Source organism: Doryrhamphus excisus, chromosome 10 (assembly GCF_030265055.1).
Source record: "Doryrhamphus excisus isolate RoL2022-K1 chromosome 10, RoL_Dexc_1.0, whole genome shotgun sequence".
In the NCBI taxonomy this organism is placed as follows: domain Eukaryota; kingdom Metazoa; phylum Chordata; class Actinopteri; order Syngnathiformes; family Syngnathidae; genus Doryrhamphus; species Doryrhamphus excisus.
The window spans coordinates 1,680,573-1,706,426 of NC_080475.1; the positions used below are offsets into that span (position 1 = coordinate 1,680,573).

The following is a 25,854-nucleotide window of genomic DNA, read 5'->3' on the forward strand; positions in this document are numbered from 1 at the left end:
TGCATTGTGTATTTACCTATTAATGAGCTGCATATGACATTACGTAGTCATGTTTGCTGACTTACCTACTGCATTCATTTACTGCACTTTTGACATTTTATTACAAAATATTTTCATAGAACTTTATTTTATTTATGGAAAGACAATTTGATGTTACAATAGGAAACAGTAAAAAACATTTTTTTAGAGATAAATTCCAGAGCTTGTTTTGCCATGTATGCGTCCACGTTATTATTGTTTAGCCGTCATGTTTATGCTGTAACTGTAGGTCAAAATGTCTGTAACTTTCTGATGTATCTATGAAAAAAAAAACATTTAAATGTGTATAAAGTTAAACTAATATAAAAATCAGAAACATACACATCCCAAATGTGAAATAAAAAATAAATAATAGTATCAGTAGCAAAACGTATGTACTTTTCCAGTGCAGCTAGTCCAGCCTTCTGTAGTAAGACCTTCACAGTAAATAAATCTCCTTGACGTGCAACATTCGTCATATCTACAATTATTAATATACAGTATTTCTACACACCTTTTTAAAATACATAACAAGCACCCCAGGTTTTTTTTTATACCTCCGCTTTCCAGAAGTAGTGCATATCATGGTAGCAAGTAATTATTTGACTTAAGTGTTGCCCCAATATCATTTTAAGCGACGGTCATGTCACTGCAATTATCACAGTATATGAAGAGCTTGCAACCAAAAGGCGCTAAATCCATTTTGACTGATTTTGAGAAAATCAATGATTTTTAATTACGCACATATCAATCTATTTGGTCATCAAGTCTATACTGCAAATGAAAGAGCTATCAATATAGGTCATAAAAATGCATGCTATAAAAATCCTGCACACACCATGTATTTTATATATTTTTTAAATTCTTTTTTTTGGGGGGGGGGGGGTTTAGCGCCTTTTGGCTGAAATGATGGATTTAGCGCCTTTTGGCTGAAATAAATTTGACAAAAATCATCTCATTAAAAACTCTTCACATTGTATGTTTTTTAGTACAAGTAAAATAATGTTTCTCATGAAAGTTGGAGGTGTCAAGGTAGAGACATGCCTTTTATGGCGTAAAAAAAACTTCCATGTTACAGAATACTGTAAAAACAATTTGTGTTCTCCTGAATTGCATAACATACTGTAACTATCATACGTGTACTTAATGTACACAAACAAAACAGGATGCACACTGATACTGGCTTTCTGTATGTGCAGTGCCAATTGTATTCTTCTCTCTGATTGGTCAGATTATCAATAGATGGGAAACTTGGGCCACTCAGAATAAAGAAAGGGATTTAGCTCCTTTTGGTTGAAATCTGAAATGGAAATAGCGCCTTTTGGTTGAAAGCATAAATTTCATATCACTTTTTTTCATATTTTTAAAAATGATTTCAAGCCCAAAATATGTGATTTGGATACACATGGCAGAGGTCTATTAAACTCATGAAAAACATGCAACTTAGTGAAAATTGGATTTAGCGCCTTTTGGTTGCAAGCTCTTCATATGAAGGCTATCTGAACAATCATTATGCAGTCATTTTGTATGTATTGTACTTGAATAACCCTGTATTTGTACATCAAATGTTCATATTGTCAATGTCGAGGTGGAATCTATAGGGTTCCTGAATTTGCCTGATTATGGAAATTCAAAAAGCAATTGTGATTGCGTGAGATGCAAAGAAAGACACAGCACTTAAGGCATAGAACCCGAGATGTCCTCTGGCAGTCCCCGAAACGACACCTGCCGCCTTCGCCTTCGGCCAGCTGCTCTGGCCAGTGACCTGAACCGTCGTACCGTGTGGCTGCATCGGGGAGGGCGCTTTCTTCTCGTGTGCTGGGATTAGGGGGTTCAGTTCTGGCATGAGTTTTGTCTGAGGTTGGATTAGGGAGAACAGAGTGCTGAGAGTCTGCACCGCTGGAATGGATCAAGGCTTTGGACACTTGTAGTCTGAAGTCCATTAGAGACAAAGGCGCAGGATTGGTGGTGTGATCGTGTCTGTACAGGAGCCAGGAGTTGACCAAAGCCAGGTCTGTTAGGTACCAGAGCACGGTGAGAGGCCAGCGTGTCGGAAAGACACCGACCGGGATGGAGTAAAGATTTAACAAATCTCTGTTGAGACGAGCTGCTGTCTGGGCTTTCTGAAAGTTGGCCATGAGAGCGGCCATGTTCCTCTGACTGTGGTCTGCCGTAGAGAGAATGAAACCGCAGTGAGTCCTGCGTAGCATCAGCTTTCCGTCCGAGCTCACAAACTCGTCTCCGATCTGTCCCCTTGCCCCGCCTACTCGGCCTGCACCGTGAATCCCGGCACTTAGGAGCCGCTCAAGCATGGCAGGGGTGGAGAGTTCCTGCTTGCAAAGAAACACCGTGCTGCCGCCGGGGACCATTTTTTCTACGGCATCCTCTTTGTCGGACAGATCCACTTTGAGATTCACATGTAGAAGCAAACCCCCGAATCCGATTAATGTGGTGCTGTGGAGAGCCAGCCTGTTTTTGTGCTCTCTTGTTAAGGGAATTAAATACTGGTCAACTGCATAGTCACCTTCACTTCTGAGGGACCGGCACCCTTGTTGGAAACGGCACAATACCGGCAGAACCTTCCACAGAGGGTCCAAAGATTCATCTGACGCTCTTCTTTGGCAAGTGCTGTTAACACGATGATGAGAACTGTCCCCTTGCGAGTCATTCTGCAAGTCAAAACGAGTTCTCACCGGATCTTTTGCAGGGGAGGCGAGCTTCAACATCCGCGACAGCTGAAGGAAGCGTGGAAGTGGCATGGCTTCAGCAATTAAGGACACCTTAGTCAAGTCCTCCCAGTAGAGCCTCGGGCTGGGAAACTGCAGGAAATTAAATCAGCTTGGTTACGTTACGTTTTCAGAACCATTGAAAAAACAAAACATTGATGCTAACCTTCAGTGTTCCCATTGCAATGTGGATGCCAACAAACCGTGCCACTTCAGTCGCTGTGACACTGTTCAGAATGCTGGATGTTTGATTGGTGCAGTGGGCGATGTCTACCCAAGTGTCCCAGTCAAAATACTTAGAGAAGTAATGAACGGGTCCCCTGGGTTCTCCTGGTGCTTGGATCACACTTGATTAAAAACAGAGAACACAAACACAATCAGAATTGGACTTTATGCATACAGAGAACCCGGGATGAGATCCACAGCCATGACTTCATGTTGTAAGTATGATTCTGCATGGCCCCATTTTGAGCTGTACATGGAACATCCCAGATTGCATGGCCAGCATACTCACTGGACATGTCAGCCATTGAGCAAGCTTGAGATGCTGTGGATCAACGTACACGGTATATGAGGCAAATGGTGGTGACTGTAGATACTGACTGGTTTTTAGACCCCTCCTTGACTTCTCCCAGTACAGTTAAACCAGGGGTCTCAAACTCACGGCGCTAGTTTGAGGCCTCCGCCTTGATATGAAAGTTTAATTTGTTTAATTTGTTTTTTGACCTGTAATTTGCTTATTTATTTTTCCATCTTATTTTGTGTTGAAAAATAAGAATTAACAAACATTTATTTAATAATTTAACAATAAATAGAAATTAATTTGTTCATTTGTTTCATTTATTTTTTGATTTGCTTATTTATTTTTCCATCTTATTTTGTGTCAAAAAATAAAAATTAACATTAAACATTTATTTAATAATTTAATAATAAATTAAAATTAATTTGTTAATTTGTTTCACTTGTTTCATTTGTTTTTTGATTTGCTTATTTATTTTCCATCTTATTTTGTGTTGAAAAATAAAAATTTAAACATTTATTTAATAATTTAATAATAAATACAAATTAATTTATAATAATTTAATGTTTTATCAGAGCTTTTGCAAAGAACCAAAGCACTGAAAAAGTGGAGGGTATAGCAGAAGCATTGAAGACTATTATATTAAATAGATTTATTAATATTTAATATAATTAATATTTGTTAATATTTTTATTATATTTTTATTTTGGATGAATTACGAATGCTCACAAACAAAAGATTTGTAAACAATTAATGTGGAAGAGTTAGACACGTTGTGTTCACAGAAACAATGAAAAATGGGAGCAAAAACAAATGTGTTAAGAATTAGCAGTTTGGACAGTAACTTATTCGCTACCAAAGATGTATTTATAATTTTTTTTTGCACCAGAGGCACAAAGAAGGGATGATGCAACTCCACAATAGAAGAGAGCAAATTTTAAGCCCAAAAAATGGCCACAAGGTGGCAGAAGTTGACGTTATAAGAAAACAACCTGCATCTTTGCCTTGTGAAAAGAGTATGCAGCAACCAGGAAGTGAAATGGCTTGCCTGTTGTGTGAAGGAGGTTATGCATTGAAGTGAAATTTTAATGCATGTACGCGTACAGCTCAGTTACAAATGTAAAAAGTGTAAATAGTTCATGGTGTTATATTTGTTTAAAAAAATTATTTCCATGTAAAACAACAATTTTTGAGGGCTATGTTGTGGCATGGGCTGCACGGCGACCGAGTGGTTAGCATACAGGCCACACAGCTAGGAGAACCGAGTTCGATTCCACCCTCGGTTATCTCTGTGTGGAGTTTGCATGTTCTCCCCGTGCATGCGTGGGTTTTCTCCAGCGACTCCGGTTTCCTCCCACATTCCAAAAACATGCTAGGTTAATTGGCGACTCCAAATTGTCCATAGGTATGAATGTGAGTGTGAATGGTTGTTTGTCTATATGTGCCCTGTGATTGGCTGGCCACCAGTCCAGGGTGTACCCCGCCTCTCGCCTGAAGACAGCTGGGATAGGCTCAGCACCCCCCGAGACCCTCGTGAGGATAATTGGCTATGCCTAAGGCTGAGCTTTTTCTCGATTACTAAAGAACGGAAAAAGGTAGAAACACACTTTTTTCTGATGAAAGAAGAGAGTCTAATCTTTCTTTTGGTATATACCATTACTGTATATATAGCTATATAGCATAATATTCTGTGTGCCTTGAAAAATCAGTCAAAATCATTTAAAAAATGGCCGACACCAAGAGGGACGGCTTTTGAAAAATGTCTGGGATTGAATGAGTTAATGGATGTGTGTTTTTTACACTGTTATCTAAGTGTTTCTTCTAGTGTTGTCCCATGAAAAGGCAACAAAATATTGCAGAAATGTGAGGGGTGTACTCTTCCTACTCTGAGATAGGAATAAGATACTGTAAGTAAGAAGAAGTAGTAAAAGGTTGCTCTTTACTTTACGCCAGGTTGTAGTGAGCCATTCTTGTGGAAATAGGCCATGACATCTGCTTCACAGTCAACGGGAGGTGGAGATGATTCCAAACTTCCTGCATCCTCTTCGTCGGAACTCTGGAGAAGTAGGCGCTGCAGTTCCGATGGATTCTGCTGCTCCGCTTCAGCTAAAAATACAGTTTTCCGTGCTTATTAATATTATTATCCATGTACTCTATACATACATAATGAAACAGAAATGGAGGATGGACAGGATTAGAAATGTGCAGGTCAGAGGAACAGCCCACGTTACAGTCGGACACAAGGTCAGAAAGGCCGGACTGAGATGGTTTGGCCATGTGAGGAGGAGGGATGGTAGGAGCATGCTGGAGAGACAGAGGAGGCGAAGTGAAGGACCAAAGAGGAGATTTCTATAAGTGGTTAGAGAGGACATGCAGTTAAGAAAAGTGATAGAGAAAGGACAGGGCAATATGGAAACCCATCATCCGTTGTGGTGAACCCTAATGAAAAAAGCTGAAGGGGGGAAAGAAGACATGATGAAACAGAACGACATTCCAACTAATCTTGTTGTTATTGCTACTACGGGACATCCATGAAAGAAAATGGCCTTCACACACACTGTTCACTTTACAGGCTTATTCCCAGTCATTGTTATTTACAGTTATTTCCTGGCGTGAGTCAGGACTGCATACATTTTCATAATCCAGCTAACTAAGACACAAATAGGGTGAAAACAACGCCTATTGGCTCAATAACAATAACAGTAACAATAAAGTTATACCTGGAGCAATTAGAAAAGAGAGGCAGAGCAGTACATTTCAACCAAAAATGTAGACCAAAAAATTAAAAAAACAAAAAACAAACCTTGTCCATCGGTAAAGTCATCAACCTCCATCTCCGGTTCTGTCATTTCTTGGTAGTCTGGTTCATTGTGTCGTCCGTCATCTGTATCAATAAAAGTCATAATTACCAGGTCTTCTATTACCGTTCCTAGGCACTGAACACAGCAGGAACTCACAGGTTGGATCCGGCGTGTGACTGACATCAGCGGATGCTTCTGTGGTTAAGCTTCCACAGTGAGTTTGATCAGTTCCCAAAGGAAGCTCCTTCTCTTCTTCCTTCACTGGGTAGAAGATGCACTGTTTGTTGTTGAAGTCGGGGGTCACACGACAGTCGCTGGTTGCCTCCTCAATGTCTGTGACTAGAAGCAAATATTGATAACCAGTCTATGAACAGCATAAATAAAAACAAACTATAAGCAGTTGATGTTTGCTAAATACAAGGATGAAGAGTCTTGAACCAGTCATGATGTGCTATACATATCACTATATTGACACTTACTATGGTACACATTATGTCATTGGATGCTCATATCACCTCGTACTTCGTGACAAAAAATAAAACAAAAAAAACCCTTAAACGATATTAGGAAAGCAGGAAGTGAACAAATGTAACAGTTACTGATTGTAAAAGTACCAGATGGAGGGGTAGGATTTAATAAGCTTTGCTTCTTCCTACTCCTTTTAGACATGTGGAACTGTGAACTGATTATGTGATGCATTCAATTGTAATCTGATGCATGTTCAAATTAAATAAAACCATTACCATTCATGGTTGTGTGTGTGTGTGGTTTTATTGATGTTATCATACAACAGTCGGAATTAGAGCTGTATGCATCTGGCTGTTAAAGAAATTAGCTTATCTACCCTCACATGCTGATTTAATACTACAGTTTAAATGACATTTTATATATGCAAATATGTGTACAAACACAATACAAACACAATACAGGTGGCCCTTTTGCTATAAGATTTTATTTTCATTGTTTAATTTATTGTTTTATTATTATAATTAAATTATTATATAATTATTTATTATTATTAATTATTATATAATTATTTTTTTTATAATTTAATTTTTAATTAAATTTTTTGGCATTCCAATTACAACAATTAGTTTCAATGTAGTACTTACATGAACTGGTAGATTGTCTGCTATCCGGTGTGGCCCGAGCATCATTGAGCACGGCTCTGTTCTCTTCTTTCACCAGAACCGTTCGAATGTCTCGATGCTGCTGAGGCTGGATATCTTTGTCGCTTTCATTTTGGGGTGCACCAAGTGAAGAATATGATGTATTTTCTTCAACCTTGATCCCTGGGCTAAGACGATGCCGCTGCCTATGAAGTATCCCTTGTCCAGGGGGGACAATCTTTGTAAGGATGATTCTTGGAGACTGACTCTCCCCGTCAGGTTGAACATTAGTAGATGCAGACTCCAGCTCAACCACATCTTGTTCTTCAGGAGCTGCAAAGGATTTATCCGATGTAGAAGATGCAACGGGGAAAGAAGTGCCAGTAACGATTTTGGGATCAGATCCTAGACTGATCCCTGGCTGGGAAGCCTGTGTTCCGATCTCAGGCTGCTTCATTGGGGAATCAGAGCTAAATTCTTCATAAATGACTCGACAATCTTCATGTTGTTCCTCCGATTCAGTTTCTCTGACATTGCCACGCAATGCCTTTCCTCGCCGTTCGTTTCCTGATGGATTCCTTCGCTTCATTCCGACTAGAAGTTCTTCCTCTTCTTCCTTCACGTCTGCTTGCAGCGTGGCGCAAGACACAGACTTCAGAATTTTCCCAGCACCGTTGATTGTTTTATTAGTTATTTCACTTGATACATTATGGAAAGGCTGACCTTGACGTGAAGATACAATGTCGCTTTCATTGTCTTCCCCAACGGTAACCAAGTCCACTCCAAGAACAACATCTTCCTTAATGTCCTCATTCACGGTGGACTGGATTTCAGATTCTGAACACAGGTTCTTCGGGGTGCTTTCACTTTGCTGTTCCTCTGAGGACATCAGACCGTTATTATCTTTTGTTTGGCTTGGGCTGTCTAAGAGAGGATCGACACTAGAAGCTTCACGGTTTCTCACTGTATCTAATGAAGAGGTACATTTTGGAGAAGCTGGAGGCTTACTACTACCTTCGTCGGCATGTGGAACCGGTAAAGAAGGGGACGGAATCAAAGCAGGAAATGAGACACTTCGTTCTCGGTCCTCCATTAGCATCTCGGGCTCAGTATCCCAACCGGTGGTATGATTCATGAGGCCAGTGGTGCTTTCTTGGTGGCAAACATCTAACCTGGAGACGCCTTCAAAAATGTTTCCATTGGTGTACGTGAGCCCGGGACTCTCCATAACGTGAACTGTTGCTTTGTGCTTCTGAAGACAGGCTACTTCACTGAAGATCTCCCCACAGTTTTTACACTCCAAGGTGCACCTGGAATGCGCCGATGTTATCACGCCTTCGGTTTCCACATTGGAGGGCGCTTTGCGTTTTCGACTGGTCTTGGGTTTGGTAGTTTCAGGTGGTTGATGGGTGGCATTGATATTAATGAAGGACAGCAATGAGAGAGACTTCTGGGGTTTTTTGGCTTGAGGTCTTTTTTTCTTACCCCCGGAAACGGTTTTATGTTTGGCTTTGCCATCTCTGATGCGCTTGGATTGGGAGTCCCGAGGCGGGGCTTCCGGTGACTGCCCCGATGTTTTTGACGGGTCCAATTTGTGAACCTTCAACTGGGGCTGTTTGTGACCTTTCAACAAAAGGAGGGAGTCTTGTGTTATTTGCACACCAGGTGAGTCAGCTTGGCTTTTGCTAGTTTTCGGACTACTTTTGGCTTCCTTTTTTTTTGGCGATTTAGCGGCCACTTTTGTATTCTGGGGTCGTTCTTTTTGTGTTATTTTAGGTTGTTTTTTCTTCTTTTTAAGTATTGCTTTTTGTTTGCTGACAGCTTGAACTATATCGTTAGTAACCTGTTCGTCTTTTTTCAGCTTCTTTTTCTTCTCTTTTTTTGTCTTCACTTTGTCTTTTACCTGTGACGGTTTGGTGAATGGCGCTGTATTGATATCACCTGAAGATGCAGAATTTTTTGCTTTTTTACCTTTATTAGAAATCCCGCCCTTCTTTTTTGAAGGTACTTTATTCTGTGGTAGATTTGTCTCCAGATCCGTTATCGCTTCCGCTTGTTTTTTGTTCCCTTTCTTTTTCTTCTCTTTCTGCGGGCTAAATTTTACAACAAGGTGAGATTTTTTGGTTTTTTTGCGTTTAGCTGCTTTGCCGTCGCTTTGCAACTCATCGTCAAGTATGGTGCCTATCAATTCTTGCATATAACTTTGTATAAATAAAGCCCTGGCAGGCTTCCTTTTGCGTACTTTGACGAGCTCTTGAGCTGACATCACATTCACGGGTAACTCCGGGATCTGTGGCCCCTGCTTCGTTTGGGATTGCGACGATGGACGCGTCTTTTTGGACGAAACATCCACGACTTCAGTCTCATTTTCTACATCACCTTTGCGTTGCTTTTCATCCTGCATCGTTTTGTCTTGACATTCCTCGGACACCTCATCTTGGTGTTCAGGTTGAATCTGTGATGAAGCCTCCTCCTGAGGGTTATCTCCAGGTTCCTCTGGAGCCTGTGTGGGTTCCTGTGGGAGATCTACTTGTGTGGTTTGTACAAATGTCATGTTCTGCTCAACTGCAGGCTGGGCTGGTGGGACTGATGCTTCTTTTACTTGACTTTGATCAAACGAGCTCGCCAGTTCAGGAGCTGGAGCCGATGATAGGGGTGTAATTTCCTGCTGTGTCACATTTTGGGAATGTTCCAGCTCCGCAGTTGGTGTCAGGGCAGGAGTTAGTTCTAATATGATCATTTGCTCAGGGTCTTCCTTGGGGTCACTGCCTTCGGTGTTGCAAACCAGTGAGTCCATGTTGTTTGTAGCGTCCACTGTAGGTTGGAATTGAGTTTGCGGCATCGAATCTCCTTCCGGCTCCATTCTTTGTTCACTCGGAGCAAGACCGAGTGCAAAGCTTTCCCCTGACACTATCTGGGAACCGAATTGTGAAAAGGGCGGGTTTATTAACTGTCCGTCAGGAGTAATGGGTTCCAATATAATTGTCTGCTCCATCGGATCACATGAGTTCATAGGAAAGTCTCCTTGTGCTGTCTTTGCCTCCATCTGAGTCATTCCCAAAAAACCTAACTGAGGAGGTTGAAGATATGAATCAACTGGTTTGGCTAGGTCGGAGATCTGCTGCACTTCCAAAGGCGGAGCATCAGGAGGCACTTGACCCAAAATCACAACTTTATTTACTTTCTGGACGTTTTCCAAAGATTCAATGAGCCTGCGGATGGGCTCTGTGTCGATATTGCCGTCGACTTTCTGGAGAGGCCCGTTGGGCTCCAACTGGAGCAACGATGGTTGGGAAATGGCTATCGGTGTTATGACTGGAGTCGCATGTCTCAGCTGTGAAAAGAGCGGTTTCTTTAACGAAGCTGGTAATATGTTGTGCTTGGCTTTAAGATGATGAAGCAGCGTCTTGGGACTCTTGAAGGTGGCCTTGCAAATGGAGCAGTGATATTTGTTTGCGGAGGGATCTGAAGATGCAGAAAAAAGAAATAAATAGCGGCATTTGATACATTTAGAACTTGAAATCATACACATAGAGTGGAACCTCAAAGTCAAATACAACACAGATTTAAGTGAAAACCTCTTAAGTGGATTCACTTGATCCAGGCTTAAAATGCGGCAATCACAAAACCCTTTTTTTTACGTTCTTAACTGTCATACATTCATTCATTTTCTACCGCGTTTCCTCACGAGGGTCGCGGGGGTGCTCGAGCCTATCCCAGCTGTCTTCGGGCGAGAGGCGGGGTACACCCTGGACTGGTGGCCAGCCAATCACAGGGCACATATAGACAAACAACCATTCGCTAATTAACCTAGCATGTTTTTTGGAATGTGGGAGGAAACCGGAGTACCCGGAGAAAACCCACGCATGCACGGAGAGAACATGCAAACTCCACACAGAGGTGTATGTATAATATTTAATATTTAAAATAATATAATATATTATAATATATTATAATGTAATGTAATGTAATATAATATAATTATCAGTACCGTAAAACAAGGTTATAAGGGACGGCGGGGCAATAAGGGACAATTTTCAGGACAATTTTAATTTTAAATGTAATTCTGCCTTTCATTCATTCATTCTCGACCGCTTTTTCCTCACAAGGGTCGCCGGGGTGCCCGAGCCTATCCCAGGTGTCTTCGGGCGAGAGGCGGGGTACACCCTGGACTGGTTGCCAGCCAATCACAGGGCACATATAGACAAACAACCATTCACACTCACATTCATACCTATGGACAATTTGGAGTCGCTAATTAACCTAGCATGTTTTTGGAATGTGGGAGGAAACCGGAGTACCCGGAGAAACCCCACGCATGCACGGGGAGAACATGCAAACTCCACACAGAGATGGCCGAGAGCGGAATTGAACCCTGGTCTCCTAGCTGTGAGGTCTGCGCACTAACCATACAAGTTTTAAAAAAGGTTACACCGCCACTATATAAAACAAATGTGTGTATTTAGCTTAACATTAAACTAGGTGTAAAGCTCACATTGTACTGAGCAGCATGACACTTCCCTAGTTCTATGGTTATCATCACACTTTGCCAACACTGGCACCCTCACAAAAATGCTCAAGTTTGACTTCTGATGTCATTCGACTTTAGAGGCTCCACTTCATCCCAGTGTTTTCTCTTACCGCGCTTTTTCCTCAGTGCTTTAGCTTGGGCACCCTCCGGTAGGTGTGACAGCATATGTTTCTGGAGAGCTTTGGACATGCAAAACTTGTCCCCACACTCCTTGCAAACGTACGGCAACTCTCCGTTGTGTACGCGACGGTGATACTTAAGCAGGGTGAGCGTTCTAAACAGTTTGCCACAGTTGACGCAGGTGTAACCATCCTCCCCGATGTGAATCTTTTTATGAAGCGTGAGTTCGGATGTCTTCTTGAAGGCCTGGCTACAAAGAGGACACTTGTAGGGTTTCCTCTCGACGTGGGCTTTCTGATGGACCATGAGTTCGGTGGAGTTGGTGAAGCTGCGGTCACAAACGTAGCAGGTGAAAACCGCGTTTGTCAGGATGCGCTGCTCGTATTCGGCTGGATGACTCGCCTTCAGGTGACGCTGTTTGCTCTTGGCGTCGCTGAAGATGATGTGGCATTCGATGCACTGCAGGGACAGCTCGGATGCTGCGGGGCAAAACAGAACATCATTTTAGAACAAAGGGAGGATCTGTCTTTATTATGGTAATGGTAAAGGGTTTATTTCATTTGAACATGCATCAGATTACAATTGAATGCATCACATAATCAGTTCACAGTTCCAAATATCCAAAAGGAGTCGGAAGAAGCAAAGCTTATTAAATCCTACCCCTCCATCTGGTACTTTTACAATCAGTAACTGTTACATTTGTTCACTTCCTGCTTTCCATAATACAGTTTAAGATTTTTTTTTTTAATAATGCACCTTGTACCAAAGTACGAGGTGATATGACCATCCAATGAGTGTCAATATAGTGATATGTATAGCACATCATGACTGGTTCAAGACTCTTCATCAACATCCAGTATTTTGTCAACACTTGATTGGTAAGAACTTATACATTAACAACAACCATAATGTATACCAGGAGACAACACGACAAAATATTGATGCTACAGTGGGTAGCAACTAAAAATGTGTATTGTATATATAAATATGTGTGGTTGATTGTGATTGATTAATTAGCCTATTCTGCACGGTGTTCAAGTGGTTAGCGCGCAGACCTTACAGGTAGGAGACCCGAGTTCAATCCCACCCTCTGGCATCTCTGTGTGGAATTTGCATGTTCTCCCCGTGCATGCGTGGGTTTTCTCCTGGTACTCCGGTGAGTGTGAATGGTTGTTTGTCTATATGTGCCCTGTGATTGGCTGGCGACCAGTCCAGGGTGCAGGGTCCAGCACCCCCCAGGATAAGCGGTAGAAAATGAATGAATGATTATTTCCTGGTGTTTGCTGCCGTCTGCTGTCTGTTTTGCTGCAGCACACCTGTCACTAATATAACCAAAACTACTCTTAAGACATGATTTCAGGCTTGTTCGACCCCCGGACTGTCTTCTACCTTCACCAGCGTCAACCATGTCCTCCCGTTTGTGCCACAAACCAAAAGGCTATTTTGCTTGTCCACCTGCAACACATTGCCGCATATAAATTGCAGACCTGTGGGAAACACTGAAGCCTGTGACGCTACCTCATTAGCCGCCAAATTTGCACGTCAACTTCAACCCCCACTCCACATTCTTGGCTTTTATATGGCATGTGAAAGGTGTTGATAAGGAAGAAATGTCATACCTTGAAAAATGACTTTTGGGTCATGCTGACGTCTAAGCATGGCAGTTATTTAAATACAATCAATGAAACAATGCAACAATGAGCCAATTCAAGAAACAATACAAGCAGTTGATGTTTGCTAAATACAAGGATGAAGAGCCTTGAACCAGTCATGATGTGCTATACATATCACTATATTGACACTTACTATCGTACTCATTATGTCATTGTATGGTCATATGACCTTGTACTTCGGTACGTGACAAAAATAAAATAAAAATAATTTAAAATTTTATTTTTTTTAACTTAAATTATATTAGGAAAGCAGGAAGTGAACAAATGTAACAGTTACTGATTGTAAAAGTACCAGATGGAGGGGTAGGATTTAATAAGCTTTGCTTCTTCCTACTCCTTTTGGACATGTGGAACTGTGAACTGATTATGTGATGCATTCAATTGTAATCTGATGCATGTTCAAATGAAATAAAACCATTATTATCCAAACTAATTGACCTGTGTTATGCCCAAAAAAGTACAAAAACACCTCTTAAAAAAAACACATACAGTACACTGAAACTAATCAATATTATCCTCACAATGAGGAATGAGGAAATACACACAAGGATGCTACGTTACTTACATGTCAGGGGCATCACCACTGGCTTGGTCATGTCCATCTTCAGAGGATCTATCATCTTGGAGGGGAAACGTCTGTTATATTTCTTTGACTTTTCTTCACCAGCGACTTGATCTTTATTTGTGCTGGGTGTCGACCGTAGTGGGGTCTTCGGACCCTGGTCCACTTCCATTGCTTCAGTGTTTTGGGAGGATTCAAGTGCTTCATCTGCAGGTGTTTCATTTGTTTGTCCATTCATGTCCTCCATTGGAAGATGTGATTCTTCCTTGTCAACAGCCTGCTGTTCGTTTGCACCTGTTTCACTTGATGCCGACTCGGTTGAATTGGTGTCATTGTCCTGTGTGGTTTGGGTGCTCAGTGGGTTTGGCCCACTATCCTCCTGGGCTGGACTCTGCATGGCGCCTCAACGGCACTTGTTGTCAAGTCTCTGGGAATCAAAACACCACAGAGATAAGCAAAATATAAAATTAAAACGTCATAGAAACACTTTCACCGGAATATCTTAAGTACGAGTGTATTCTTTGTTACCAAATGGACAGGCAGTAGAATGAATGGGATTATGTATTTGTATTACAAAAGACGCGTGATGGAAATGGGAGTGGAACTGTCGGCTGTATAATATGACCTAAATTCATCTATTTGTCATTGGACTAAAAACACTAATAACAAACACAAAGTAAGCGGTTTATACACTGATAACGGTAGCATAGTTAGCATAAATTCAGGGATTTACAGCCCAGTAATTCAAGCTAGAAATCGCAAAGTACTGCCAAAATTCAAACATATACACTCTTATATTGGCACAAAGTGAGTAGTGTAGTTATATATGTTTGTACTAGGACGTAAATATAGTAATACCTGAACTGACCGGTCCACAAAAACATCACAGCGTCCTTTCACACAAAGCAAAGATGCCAGCTGCCCGTGTAGAGGCAGACACTGTGACGTCACGAAAGAGGAGCACCGCTAAGAGAGGAAGGGTCTTCTGATAGTTTAAGCGCAGTACCGCCCCCTAAAGGACTGGAATATGAAGTGCAGTACTCTTTATGTGGACTTTCAATAATGTTGTCAGACGATTAAAAATAAATAAACACAACAGGAAGTTGTTAAATCTTCAATTACCTGAATTTTCTGTATGCTATTTTTACAATTATGTATTTTTACAATTACCTTTTGACATTTCATGCCACTTTATGACTCATATTATGAAGACAGATTATGTTGTTTTTATTCTCGGTAATACATGTGCTTTACTGTATGCTGTTGCATTTGTTGCACCAACATCTTCATTATTTTATATGATTAAATACTTAAAACGTTAACATTTCTGCAAGGGATGACAAGATGTTGTATTTCATTGGACAAATCCTGTCACTAGTAAGCCAGGATGTGCTCTCCAAAGCGGAACAATTATAATCTTGCGTTTTGCATTTGAAATACGGCTGAAACGCTTGCACTTAAATTGCATTGGTGGTTCAGGTTACATGCATAGTTAGCTGCGATATAACCGACCTTTGTAAAAAAGAGCAATAAATGTAGTGAAATAGAAAGTGTTTTTTCTTTGAAACATCTTTAATGTTTATGTCGACAATGAAAAAAAAAACTTCATGATTTTTCACTTGAAATTCACAATGGACTTACATACGCTATTGGTTAAAAAAAAAAAAAAAGTGGAATAAAAAGAGTAGAGTTCAGTTCAGTCCTCCATGTCATACTGCATAAAAGGCACCTCTCCGGTGGCGTGTTTAATATAATGCACATGAAGCTGAGACATGTCATCAAAGCCCATGTCGCATTCTAAACACTCCCATTCCCAGTACTTATGATGTGCTCTGTGTTGGTTTTCTTCCAGTTTGTCACTGCCATTATGCTCTAGATGTGCTGTGTATTTAGGAACTGGATAGCGAGCCGGTGATTCAGACAATTTCGATTTGTGTAAAGGTTCCCCACAATCGGAGTCTTCAGAGCGGGCAAGCTCTTCATCTTCACATAGATCTCGGGCTTTGTCCTGCTCCGTTTCCTTATCGGTGTGCGGTTCAGATTCCTGTTTTGGAATAGACGAATCTCCGTTTTCCGTGTCGTTTTCATCACTGTCAGCCTTTTTGAGATGTGAGCTGCCAAGCCGCGACATAGAAGGGTGGCTCCTGAGGTGCTCGTTGAGCTGCGGCGGCGTGAGGAAGCGTTTGGGGCAAACGTTGCACTTGTAGTTCCCCAGATGGTCTCTCTGCAGGTGTTTATCGAGCATATCCTCTAGCTTGAACCCTTTGGCGCAGCTGAGACACCAAAAGGGCTTGTCTTTATGGAGCTGTTCGTGAACGTGCCACGAATTGAAGGAACAAAAGCTCTTCTTGCACTGCTTGCACCGATGCACTTCACGCGATCTGTGGGTTCTCATGTGACCATGTAGTCGGGTTTTCCTGTAGAAGCCCATACCGCAAATCGTGCAGTCGTACATGCGAGCCGTGTCGCCGTGTAAGCTTTTGGCGAAAGAGGAGCCTTTTTTATGCAGCTGCATGTGCTTTCGAAAAGACAGCAGATACGCGTAGGTTTTGTCACAGATGTGGCACTTGTGCACCGTCTTCACGGAGGTAGAGCCTTCCGTCGGAGATGAACCGACCCCGTTGCAACCATTCCCAGATTCAATCCCCTGGTCCTCACCAGCCTTCTGCAGCTCTCCTGCAGTCCTCAAGGCCTCCTTGGTTGTCGACTTTGCTCCCAAGTACCTCTGCGGGAACTTCTTCTTGTAGGCTAGAATAAGCAAGAAAAGTCATGATTAAAAAAAAATGTATTTTTATCAGTATTCTAGAAAGTGCTTTAAAAAAAAAAAGATAGGAAAGAGGTCATTACGCACATTTAGTTGAAGATATCTCTTCGCTCACTGATGATAGATTGCTTTAGTCAGAAGATTTAGAACTCTTAAGAGCGGAGCCAGAAAAATCTTTAGACCATCAAATGTTAAAATAAATTAACATTACAAGTATGGTAATGCGGCAATATGACAATATGGCATATATTCCTCATTTTTAACAAAGATATAAAAAAGTCACAGTTTAGGGTGATAAAATGTGAATTCATTACATGAGCCACTAATTCAGACTACAACAGATCCATTTATTAGATCGTCAGAAACAGCAAGTTAACATATAGTCAAAGGAATGGTCATGAACAGATCTTTTACGGTTACAGATCTTGTCCCAAAAACTAAGAGAGCCGCTGTAAATCAATACAAAAGCCACAGTCCTTTTTAGCAACATAGAAATACACCATGTAAAAGGGAAAAAAGGGGTCATTTTGTACATATTGGTGCTTTACAGGCCTTTTTATCTCTAAGCTAACTTGGCACCTCCAGATTTAAAAAGACAGCAGAAAAATAAGATGGTACTTTTCTGATTTTTAACAGAGTTAAAAATGTATTCAGACATGCATAAATATATTAAATTCATATAAATGTTTTTTTTTTAATGCATGTGTTCAGCTCGAACGCCTCAATTTTGACTTGGGAATGTTGCCATGATTAATTCCGCCCTCGGCTATCTCTGTGTGGAGTTTGCATGTTCTCCCCGTGCATGCGTGGGTTTTCTCCGGGTACTCCGGTTTCCTCCCACATTCCAAAAACATGCTAGGTTAATTAGCGACTCCAAATTGTCCATAGGTATGAATGTGAGTGTGAATGGTTGTCTATATGTGCCCTGTGATTGGCTGGCAACCAGTCCAGGGTGTACCCCGCCTCTCGGCCGAAGACAGCTGGGATAGGCTCCAGCACCCCCACGACCCTCGTGAGGATAAGCGGTAGAAAATGAATGTATGAATGTGAGTGTGAATGGTTGTTTGTCTATATGTGCCCGGTGATTGGCTAGAAACCAGTCCAGGGTGTACCCCGCCTCTTGACCCAAAACAGCTGGGATAGGCTCCAGCACCCCCGTGACTTTCGTGAGGATAAGCGGTAGAAAATGAATGAATCAATGTGCCCTGTGATTGGCTGGCGACCAGTCCAGGGTGAACCCCGCCTCTCGGCCCAAGACAGCTGGGATAGGCTCCAGCACCCCTGCGACCCTCGTGAGGATAAGCGGTAGAAAATGAATGAATCAATGAATGTATGAATGTGAGTGTGAATGGTTGTTTGTCTATATGTGCCCTGTGATTTGGCTAGAAACCAGTCCAGGGTGTACCCCGCCTCTTGCCCCAAGACAGCTGGGGTAGGTTCCAGCACCCCCGCGACCATCGTGAGGATAAGTGGTAGAAAATGAATGAATGAATGAATGTTGTCATGGCATATGTTTAAAAGGCGAGGTTGTGTAAGGTGTAGAATGTTAATCCAGTATAAAGAAAAGCTTTCAGAGACCAACATTAAGACTAAATATAGTGAAAGTACCAAGTATATTCTTGACAAAAAAAAGACCCACAAATACCAACGATATTAAGGTTTACATGTAAACAATATCTTGTAATAATTTGTGTTACTTTTCTTTTAAAACATGCCGTGTGCATGTTTGGTATAGTGCTGGTGTAAATCAGTTTCTTGACTAAAAAGAGCTCCACATTCAAGACAAGTAAGGCCCGAATCTCCGGATGAGACTGGATCAGGGCCACCAATAGACGCCTGGTGTTGCGAGCCACCAAGCGGCGGATTCGAGCAACAACACGCGCCGCTTTGACAATGCGGACATTTTCGGTTTGGCAACACGGACGGGGAAAGAAAGGACTTTCCCGCCGGTTTGAGCGACTTTGACGTCAAAGCGGCACTGAGGCGTAAGCGGACCTCGTTGGGCAGCCGAAATCGCACCTGATCGTGCCAGGTGAGGTGTTGCTGCAGCTGATTGTCGGTCCAGAAGGCGTTGCAGCACAGGGTGCAGCAGAAAGGCCGGCTTTTTGCCTTGGTCTTGTGGATTTCTAACTGCCCCTCGGTTTGGAACGCTTTCCCGCATTTGCCGCACTTGTAGAGACATTTGCCCGTGTGCTCGGAAAGGCGGGTCAGGGGAAGGGAGATCTCGGCTAAGGCTTCGGGGGCTTGGGCGGCCATTTTATTGTCATCCGTGACAGCAGCGGTGCTGCACTCGAGTTTTGGGATGGAACTCAATTTCTTGTGTTCGCCGCCTGCTGGGAGGTTTTTATTGTCGGCAACATTGTCGGTTACATCCGATGCTTCCGCTGGATTTTTAGGTTGGGCTTTCGTACTGCCTGAGTGGGCTCGCCATTTGTGGGCACGGAGGCCTCTAGGTTTGTAAAAGATTGCGGCGCAGAGGGGACACTGGTATATTTTTGAGGTGGGTTGAGGCTTGCCGACTGATTGGATCGAGGCTCCGCCTCCCTGAGCATCTGTATCGTCACCTAAAATCGAACCGTCTGGACATAAGTCCAATCGGGTCTCAGCATGTGCGCTTATGTGAGGCCGTGGCGGCGGCGGCGGCGTGGACGCGTCCCGTTTAGACGACCGCTCTTTCAGTGACGTCCTATTAGAGTGCCATCTTTTGTGGGAGCCCAGGGCAGAGTTGGACATATATCGCTTCCCACATTCCGAGCACGGAAAGGGAAAGTCTTTCCTTAACTCTTCCTCGCTAAGCTCAGAGGATAATGTTGCTTTAGCTTTATTTTTGTAACCTTTAGCATGAATTCGTTTATGCAAATTTAAAGCCCCGATAACAGAAAAGCTCCGATCACACTTTTTACACTTGTATTTCAAATTGTCTTTTTCCAAGTGGTGTGTAGTATATGGGCTTTCAATGTGGAGCTCCTCAGGGTCCAGTTCTTGCTTTAAAACCGTACTATGTAGCAGGCTTTCCTTTGACTTCCCATCAATAACATCATTTAGGTTTTCTGTCTTATCATTTGTTGATTGATATTCTTTTTTAATGCAAATCTTTCGGTGAGCCCTCAAAGAAGCCTTGTTTTTGAAATACGTCAGACACACGCCACACTGGAAGTCCTCCTGTGTGGATCTGGGCGGCGAAGGCGATTGCCCGCTCTCATAGCCGTGATACTTCATATGAAACTTGAGGGCCTTTTCCCGGGAGAACAGCTTCCCGCAGTCGGGGCAGCTGTACGTGTTCTTTTGCAGCTGCTCCACCTGATGCTGGAAGGACTTAATAGGTGGGGGGAGGTGCTCGTTATGCACAACCTGGTGCCTGAGGAGGCTGGAAAACAGACGGAACGATCGGTTGCAGAGGTCGCATTTGTGGTTGCCGTTTTCGTGCGTGCGCATGTGCAACGTCATAATGCCTTTGTGACGGAACTTTCGGCCACAAACGGGGCACGCGACTTTAAGACTGCAGCGGGAACGCCCGCGGTGCGATGGCTGCGCGACCCCGGTCCTGAGTCTCACGTCGACGCACTGACTCGGATTTTGCTTGTGATGCGAGTACGCACCTAAAGACCAAAAACCCTTTCCGCACTGCTCGCAGTGGTAGATCTTAGGGCCTAGGAGGGTTTTCTTTGGATTGTACGCTTTTGGAACAGACATGTCTGCAGAGCGGTTTGCGTCATTTAGCAAATCCGGCGAGTTAGACGTCGCACAATCTCGACATAGCAATTGCTTTCTGTTGGGCTGATGTAACTGATGAAAGACGTACGCACACGAATGGGAAAAGTACACGCCGCAGTTGTCGCACGCGACGCTCTCGTCCTCTAATTGCACCACCTGGCTTAATTCCTGCGTCTTATATTCTGTAGCATCACCTGCAGCGTAACTAGCTTCATTGTCACATGTGTAAACTTCCACGGACTGACCTTTCTTGCGTCTCCTCTCACGAAAGTTGTGCCACACTACGTGAGCCCGTAGAGACGCCTCACTAGTAAACCACCGGTAACAATCTGGACAATCAAGTCTTTTTGCCGGCGCTTTGTCTTCGGCTTCCGTCGCTGCTGGGGGGCGCTGCTCCTTGCTGGATTCGAGGTCAACCTGTACAATGTTCAAGCCCAGGTCTGGTTTTGAAACAGGGGGACTGGATCCTCTTGGCTCTTGATCGAGATGAGAGTCTTGGACGGCGTCGTCCTCGGATTCACTGCCACTGATCACCAAGACATTGAAATCCCCGGGTTCATAACTCTCTGTATCTTCGTCATTTGCGTCGGGTTCTTCTTCGCCTTTGAGCCGAAGAACATTCTCGGCGTCTGCTTGGTATCGCAATATTCGAGTCTCTTTCTGTTCCCCTTCCTGAGTCATCTGCTGACGCGCGGGTGTATGCGTCGAGGCCGCTCCCGCCCCGTTTGTGTGTTGAAGCCGATGAGAGTGAAACGCCGACGGTCTGGAGAACGTGAGGCCGCAATCGCTACATTCATACGCTCTCTTCTGCAGCTGGTCTACTTGGTTGAGAAACGACTTCGCCGGGACCTCGTTGCTGTGCACCATGCGGTGGTGTCTGTAGTAGAAGGTTTGAGTCATAAACACTTTCCCGCACACCTCGCACGGGAATCGATTTGGAGATCCTTCGGAGCGGTTTTCGTGCCATTTCTCGTGGTTGAACCAGGCAAGATGGCCGTGGAACATCTTCCTACATTCCTTACAGTAGAATACATGTTTCTTCTGCTTTCCTTTAACTTCGGCTGTACAGCACTCGCTGGACTGGCTGAATCGCTGGTGTGTTTTCAAGCCTTGCAAAGAAGAAAAGGATTTACCGCACGGACAATTGATAAGCTTCTCCGGAGCGGCACGAGTCGGTTTTTCAAATGGCTTGGCTTCAAGTACCGTCTCAGCGGGAGGAATCAATTCATCTGAAGTCCTGTTTCGAGGTTTGATTAACTTTTCTTCATGACAACGTCGGTGTGCATCGAGAGCAGACTGACGGGAATAACTCCGCCCGCAAGACTCGCACTGAAAGGACTTTTTCTTCAACTGTTCCAGGTCTTTAAACAAGGATTTGGACGCTTGTATATGGGTGCGTTGATGGTTGAGATAGTGTCCCAGCATTGAATAGCTCTTGCCGCATTCAGCGCATTCAAAGGTATTCTGCTTCGTCGCCCCGGAAATCTGCGGAGTACCCGAGGGTTGGCTATGGTGGTTCTCCATGTGTGAGTGGAATTCACTCAAATCGACAAATGACTGTGAGCACAAATGGCAGTAATTTGTACTTTCCCCATCTTTGTCGGCATCATCCAAATCTTCCACCGGCTCTAAATACATCAGGCAGCTTCCGTCAGGGTGCTGATGGCGGTGCTCCAAGTGGCCTGCCTCCTCTCTGAAGGTTTCTCCACAATCTTGGCAGGAGAATAGCCCTAGAAATAGAGCACATAATACATATCTTGAAAACCTTTGGATTTTGTTTTCATTATCATAGTCCTAATGCATTTTAATGTACAATGCTATATACTGCTTTTTGTATTATAGCCTGTAAATTATTAACCCTCAAAGCTTCAAAACTTAAAATTGTATGAGCGTAAGCAAAATATTGGGGGGGGGGGGGGGGGGGCATAGCTCTCATTTTCAAGGTCATACTGATAAAACCTCTTTTCACACAGATTCTCTCAGCCACTTTCTGTAATATATTGCTGCAGAAGTCATTCTCGATGACAGTTTTTTTTTTTACATTTAAAGAGATCCTATATTGGAAGCATTAAAGATAAAATAAAATAGATTAAAATAAAGTAAAATAAAATAAAAAATAAAATATTAAACTATATTAGGAAAGCAGGAAGTGAACAAATGTAACAGTAAGCCATGTCAAATGTAAGTCATGTTGCTAGTTTGTATGTTAAAAGTTGAAATTATGTCATTGTATGGACATATCACCTCGTACTTCGGTACGTGACAATACAATTTTTAACAACAAATGTAACAGTTACTGATTGTAAAAGTACCAGATGGAGGGGTAGGATTTAATAAGCTTTGCTTCTTCCTACTCCTTTTGGACATGTGGAACTGTGAACTGATTATGTGATGCATTCACTTGTAATCTGATGCATGTGCAAATTAAATAAAACCATTACCATTCATGGTTGTGTGTGTGTGTGTGTGTGGTTTTATTGATGTTATCATACAACAGTCGGAATTAGAGCTGTATGCATCTGGCTGTTAAAGAAATTAGCTTATCTACCCTCACATGCTGATTTAATACTACAGTTTAAATGACATTTTATATATGCAAATATGTGTACAAACACAATACAGGTGGCCCTCGGTTTACGTTCCTTTTTTTAAGAAAACTATGAAAATGTCATTCACGAACACGAGAACACTACACCGGAAGAATAGCACGCGGCTCCTGCGCAGCCGCACTACTCTCTCACTGGGGGTCTATGAGCAAGCACTGTAAATGCAGAAAGCAGGCTACTCTAGGCTAATGCATGTCGCCGCACACGGTAGGTTCACAGGTGTTCGGAAATCACAAACCTCTAAACACTATACATACAGAACTTCCTCTGAAAGCAATACAAATAACTAGTTTTGTGGTCTTAATATTGACAGATATAATTATTGTATTTAGTGTTTTATTACTGTATTTTATGTCCTTAGTGTGTTCCGTGTAGAGTGAATGTTCGACTTTCACCAAAACGCGACTTGTGTGTCACGGCCAATTACGCAAATTAGATGACGTTTTTCATAGCCAAACCTGGCCTGCTATAGAGAAATACAGTTTATTACTCCAACTTCCCAAGTTTTATTTTATTTATTATTATAGTACATTGCCAGAAAAAGTGTTATTTAAACTAATCCATAAACTAGAACTTTTAGCACGATTTAATCACACAGTAGTTTATATTCAATGGTGTGCTTTCCAATATTGAACCAGCAAACGTTGCTCCAAGGCCAATGGGTAATGGCCGTTCTTGTCCGTGTTAAAAAGAAAATTTGACATTTACCATCTGCGGTACCCTCAGCCGGTGTCACACCGTCGTTTGAGGATGTTATATCCAAAGCGACTGACTGTTCTTCTGTCGGGACGGCTTCCATCACCTCCGCCGCAGCTTCGTCCATCTTGGCACGGCTCTAGTTGGTTAGCTTGACTGTGGCTAACGTTAGTTCGCTGAGCAGCGCCTATCATAAGTCGTCTACATTAGTGTAGATGCTGGGCAAAACTGGCACGGATGAAAGAGCGTGGGTGATTTTAAAGTCCATTATTCAAATAAATTTAACTTAATGTTTGTCCAAGCACGGTGAAAAAATAGTTAAGTAACGATTAGACTGCTCGTGCATATAACAGAATTAAGGTTCCATCTCTGGGCGGAAGTGAAATTCTTCTTCTTCTGTTTTGTTAACGCAGGGGTGCTTGGGATTGATTGGAGTCTAGTGGGGCGCGATTTAAGCCTACAGTTGTAATTATTCTTGCTTGGTGTTGACGCACTACAAAACAAATTTAGTTTCAAATTAAATAAGTAGTTTTCACGAATGTGTATCCCAAATATCCCAATGGTAAGTCGAAATAACGAGATAAAAAGTCGAAATTATGAGGTAGAAAGTCATAATAATGAGATAGCTTTGTCGAAGAGCCACAGCAGCAACTCTTCTCTCCTGTTCAGACATGGATTGTGAGTACATTGAGGAGTACTTTAAGTATGGCTTTACAAGTGGTGAAATACTAATTTCACCCCAAAAAATAATTTGTTTGCGAATTCACATGGAATTGTACTAAGCAAACGCACATTGGGAATAATTTTGAGGCATCGAAATAATAAAAGGGATGTGGCTAGCTTGTTAGCCATTTTGCCAAGTGACGAAGACGACTGTGAAAAAGACGGCACCTGCGGCACATGCGCAGTTGGTATCTCATAATTTCGACTTTATGTAAAAATTTTGACTTTTTATCTCGTAATTTCGATTTACCATTGAGATTTTTTTTTCATTGGCGGAAACGGGCTTCCATAAAACACAGTGTATTGTACATTGTGTTTAAACAGGGCTGACTGATATTAAATCACCTTAATTTTATGCAGATCTGATGAACACATATTTCAAACATGTGCCATCCTTGAGGTTTTGTTGAATTCAACAATTATTTACGATGCAGAATTCCAGAATTCTTACACATACATCCATTTTCTGCACTGCTTTCTCTCACTAGGGTCACAACTGAGCTGGAGCCTATCCCAGCTGTATATAGGAGTGAGAGGCAAGGTACATTCAGGACTGGTGGCCAGTCAATCTAGAGTTCCAATTGGCCTAAAATGTATTTTTTTATGGCCTAAAATGTATTTTTTTATGTGGGAAGAAGTTGGAGAAAACCTAAGAACATTCTAAACCGTCTTCTTGTGCAACACAGCATCCCATGTTTTGTTTTAGCCCGCAAAAGCCTGTGTGTCAATAACGTACTTAATCTTTTTCCTCCTAAATGTATTTGTTCTTTCATTTTGACAGAAATACTGTACTGCACACTGTTAGTCAAAACCAGTGGTGGGCAAAAAAAATACTTAATTTTCCTTAAATTATTTGTCAAATTTTATCTGTAAAAGTGTTATACTATCAGCTGTATGTTCTCATGTCCCTTTTTTCAGGAGCACTTTAAACATCAGACCACATCAAACTATGTTATTTAATTTTAGTTTTGTTTTTTTTTTACTAAATAAGACATCCACCTTGCAAGTCATGTTGCCAGTTTGTATCTTAAAAGTAATACTTAGAAAGCAACTGGCGTGCTGGATTCAAACACTTGGTGGGCCTATGCAGCCCCTGGGCCGTAATTTGTCCACCCCTGCTCTAAACTCACACATATTCCAAGCATTTTTATCAAAAATACTTGAATGTCTGATTGTCGCCTTGGCATGATCACTTGTCATTCCATAGAAAGTTATCCATCATTTTGATATAGTAAAATATAATCAAATGCATGGGCAATTGTGTAATGGATGAGTTAACCAAATATGGAGA

At 42.3% G+C, this 25,854-nt stretch overlaps 2 protein-coding genes across 6 annotated transcripts; both read right to left on the minus strand.

Moving 5' to 3' along the window:
* Positions 1-895: 895 nt before the first annotated feature.
* Positions 896-20,842, minus strand: LOC131136941 (uncharacterized). Of its 5 annotated transcripts, none has more exons than XM_058084311.1 (10): positions 20,784-20,842; positions 16,719-16,808; positions 14,064-14,487; positions 11,816-12,304; positions 7,178-10,639; positions 6,222-6,404; positions 6,068-6,148; positions 5,208-5,370; positions 2,911-3,091; positions 896-2,837 (listed from the first exon to the last, which is right to left on the minus strand). In XM_058084311.1, exons 3-10 carry the CDS (start codon positions 14,455-14,457, stop codon positions 1,614-1,616), a joined length of 6,177 nt encoding a protein of 2,058 aa, XP_057940294.1. In that variant the 5' UTR covers positions 14,458-14,487; positions 16,719-16,808; positions 20,784-20,842; the 3' UTR covers positions 896-1,613. The 5 variants fall into 5 exon arrangements, with proteins under 5 accessions (XP_057940294.1, XP_057940295.1, XP_057940293.1 ...); XM_058084314.1 differs by lacking the exons at positions 16,719-16,808; positions 20,784-20,842 and adding an exon at positions 14,919-15,669 and having other exon boundaries at positions 2,469-2,646; positions 2,712-2,837; XM_058084312.1 differs by lacking the exons at positions 16,719-16,808; positions 20,784-20,842 and adding an exon at positions 14,929-15,670.
* Positions 17,151-24,372, minus strand: si:ch211-261d7.6 (zinc finger protein 658B). The gene is made up of 2 exons (XM_058084315.1): positions 23,853-24,372; positions 17,151-22,268 (listed from the first exon to the last, which is right to left on the minus strand). Exons 1-2 carry the CDS (start codon positions 23,965-23,967, stop codon positions 18,529-18,531), a joined length of 3,855 nt encoding a protein of 1,284 aa, XP_057940298.1. The 5' UTR covers positions 23,968-24,372; the 3' UTR covers positions 17,151-18,528.
* Positions 24,373-25,854: the final 1,482 nt, after the last annotated feature.

Coding starts and splice junctions, on each gene's coding strand:
- LOC131136941 (XM_058084311.1), bottom strand. CDS start 14,457: ATGCAGAGTCCAGCCCAGGAGGATAGTGGGCCAAACCCACTGAGCACC. Junction 12,305..14,063: donor AGTGGTGATGCCCCTGACAT/GTAAGTAACGTA, acceptor TTTGCCCCGCAG/CATCCGAGCTGTCCCTGCAG. Junction 2,838..2,910: donor TTGCAATGGGAACACTGAAG/GTTAGCATCAAT, acceptor AATTTCCTGCAG/TTTCCCAGCCCGAGGCTCTA.
- si:ch211-261d7.6 (XM_058084315.1), bottom strand. CDS start 23,967: ATGGACGAAGCTGCGGCGGAGGTGATGGAAGCCGTCCCGACAGAAGAA. Junction 22,269..23,852: donor GGCTGAGGGTACCGCAGATG/GTAAATGTCAAA, acceptor CTCTATTTCTAG/GGCTATTCTCCTGCCAAGAT.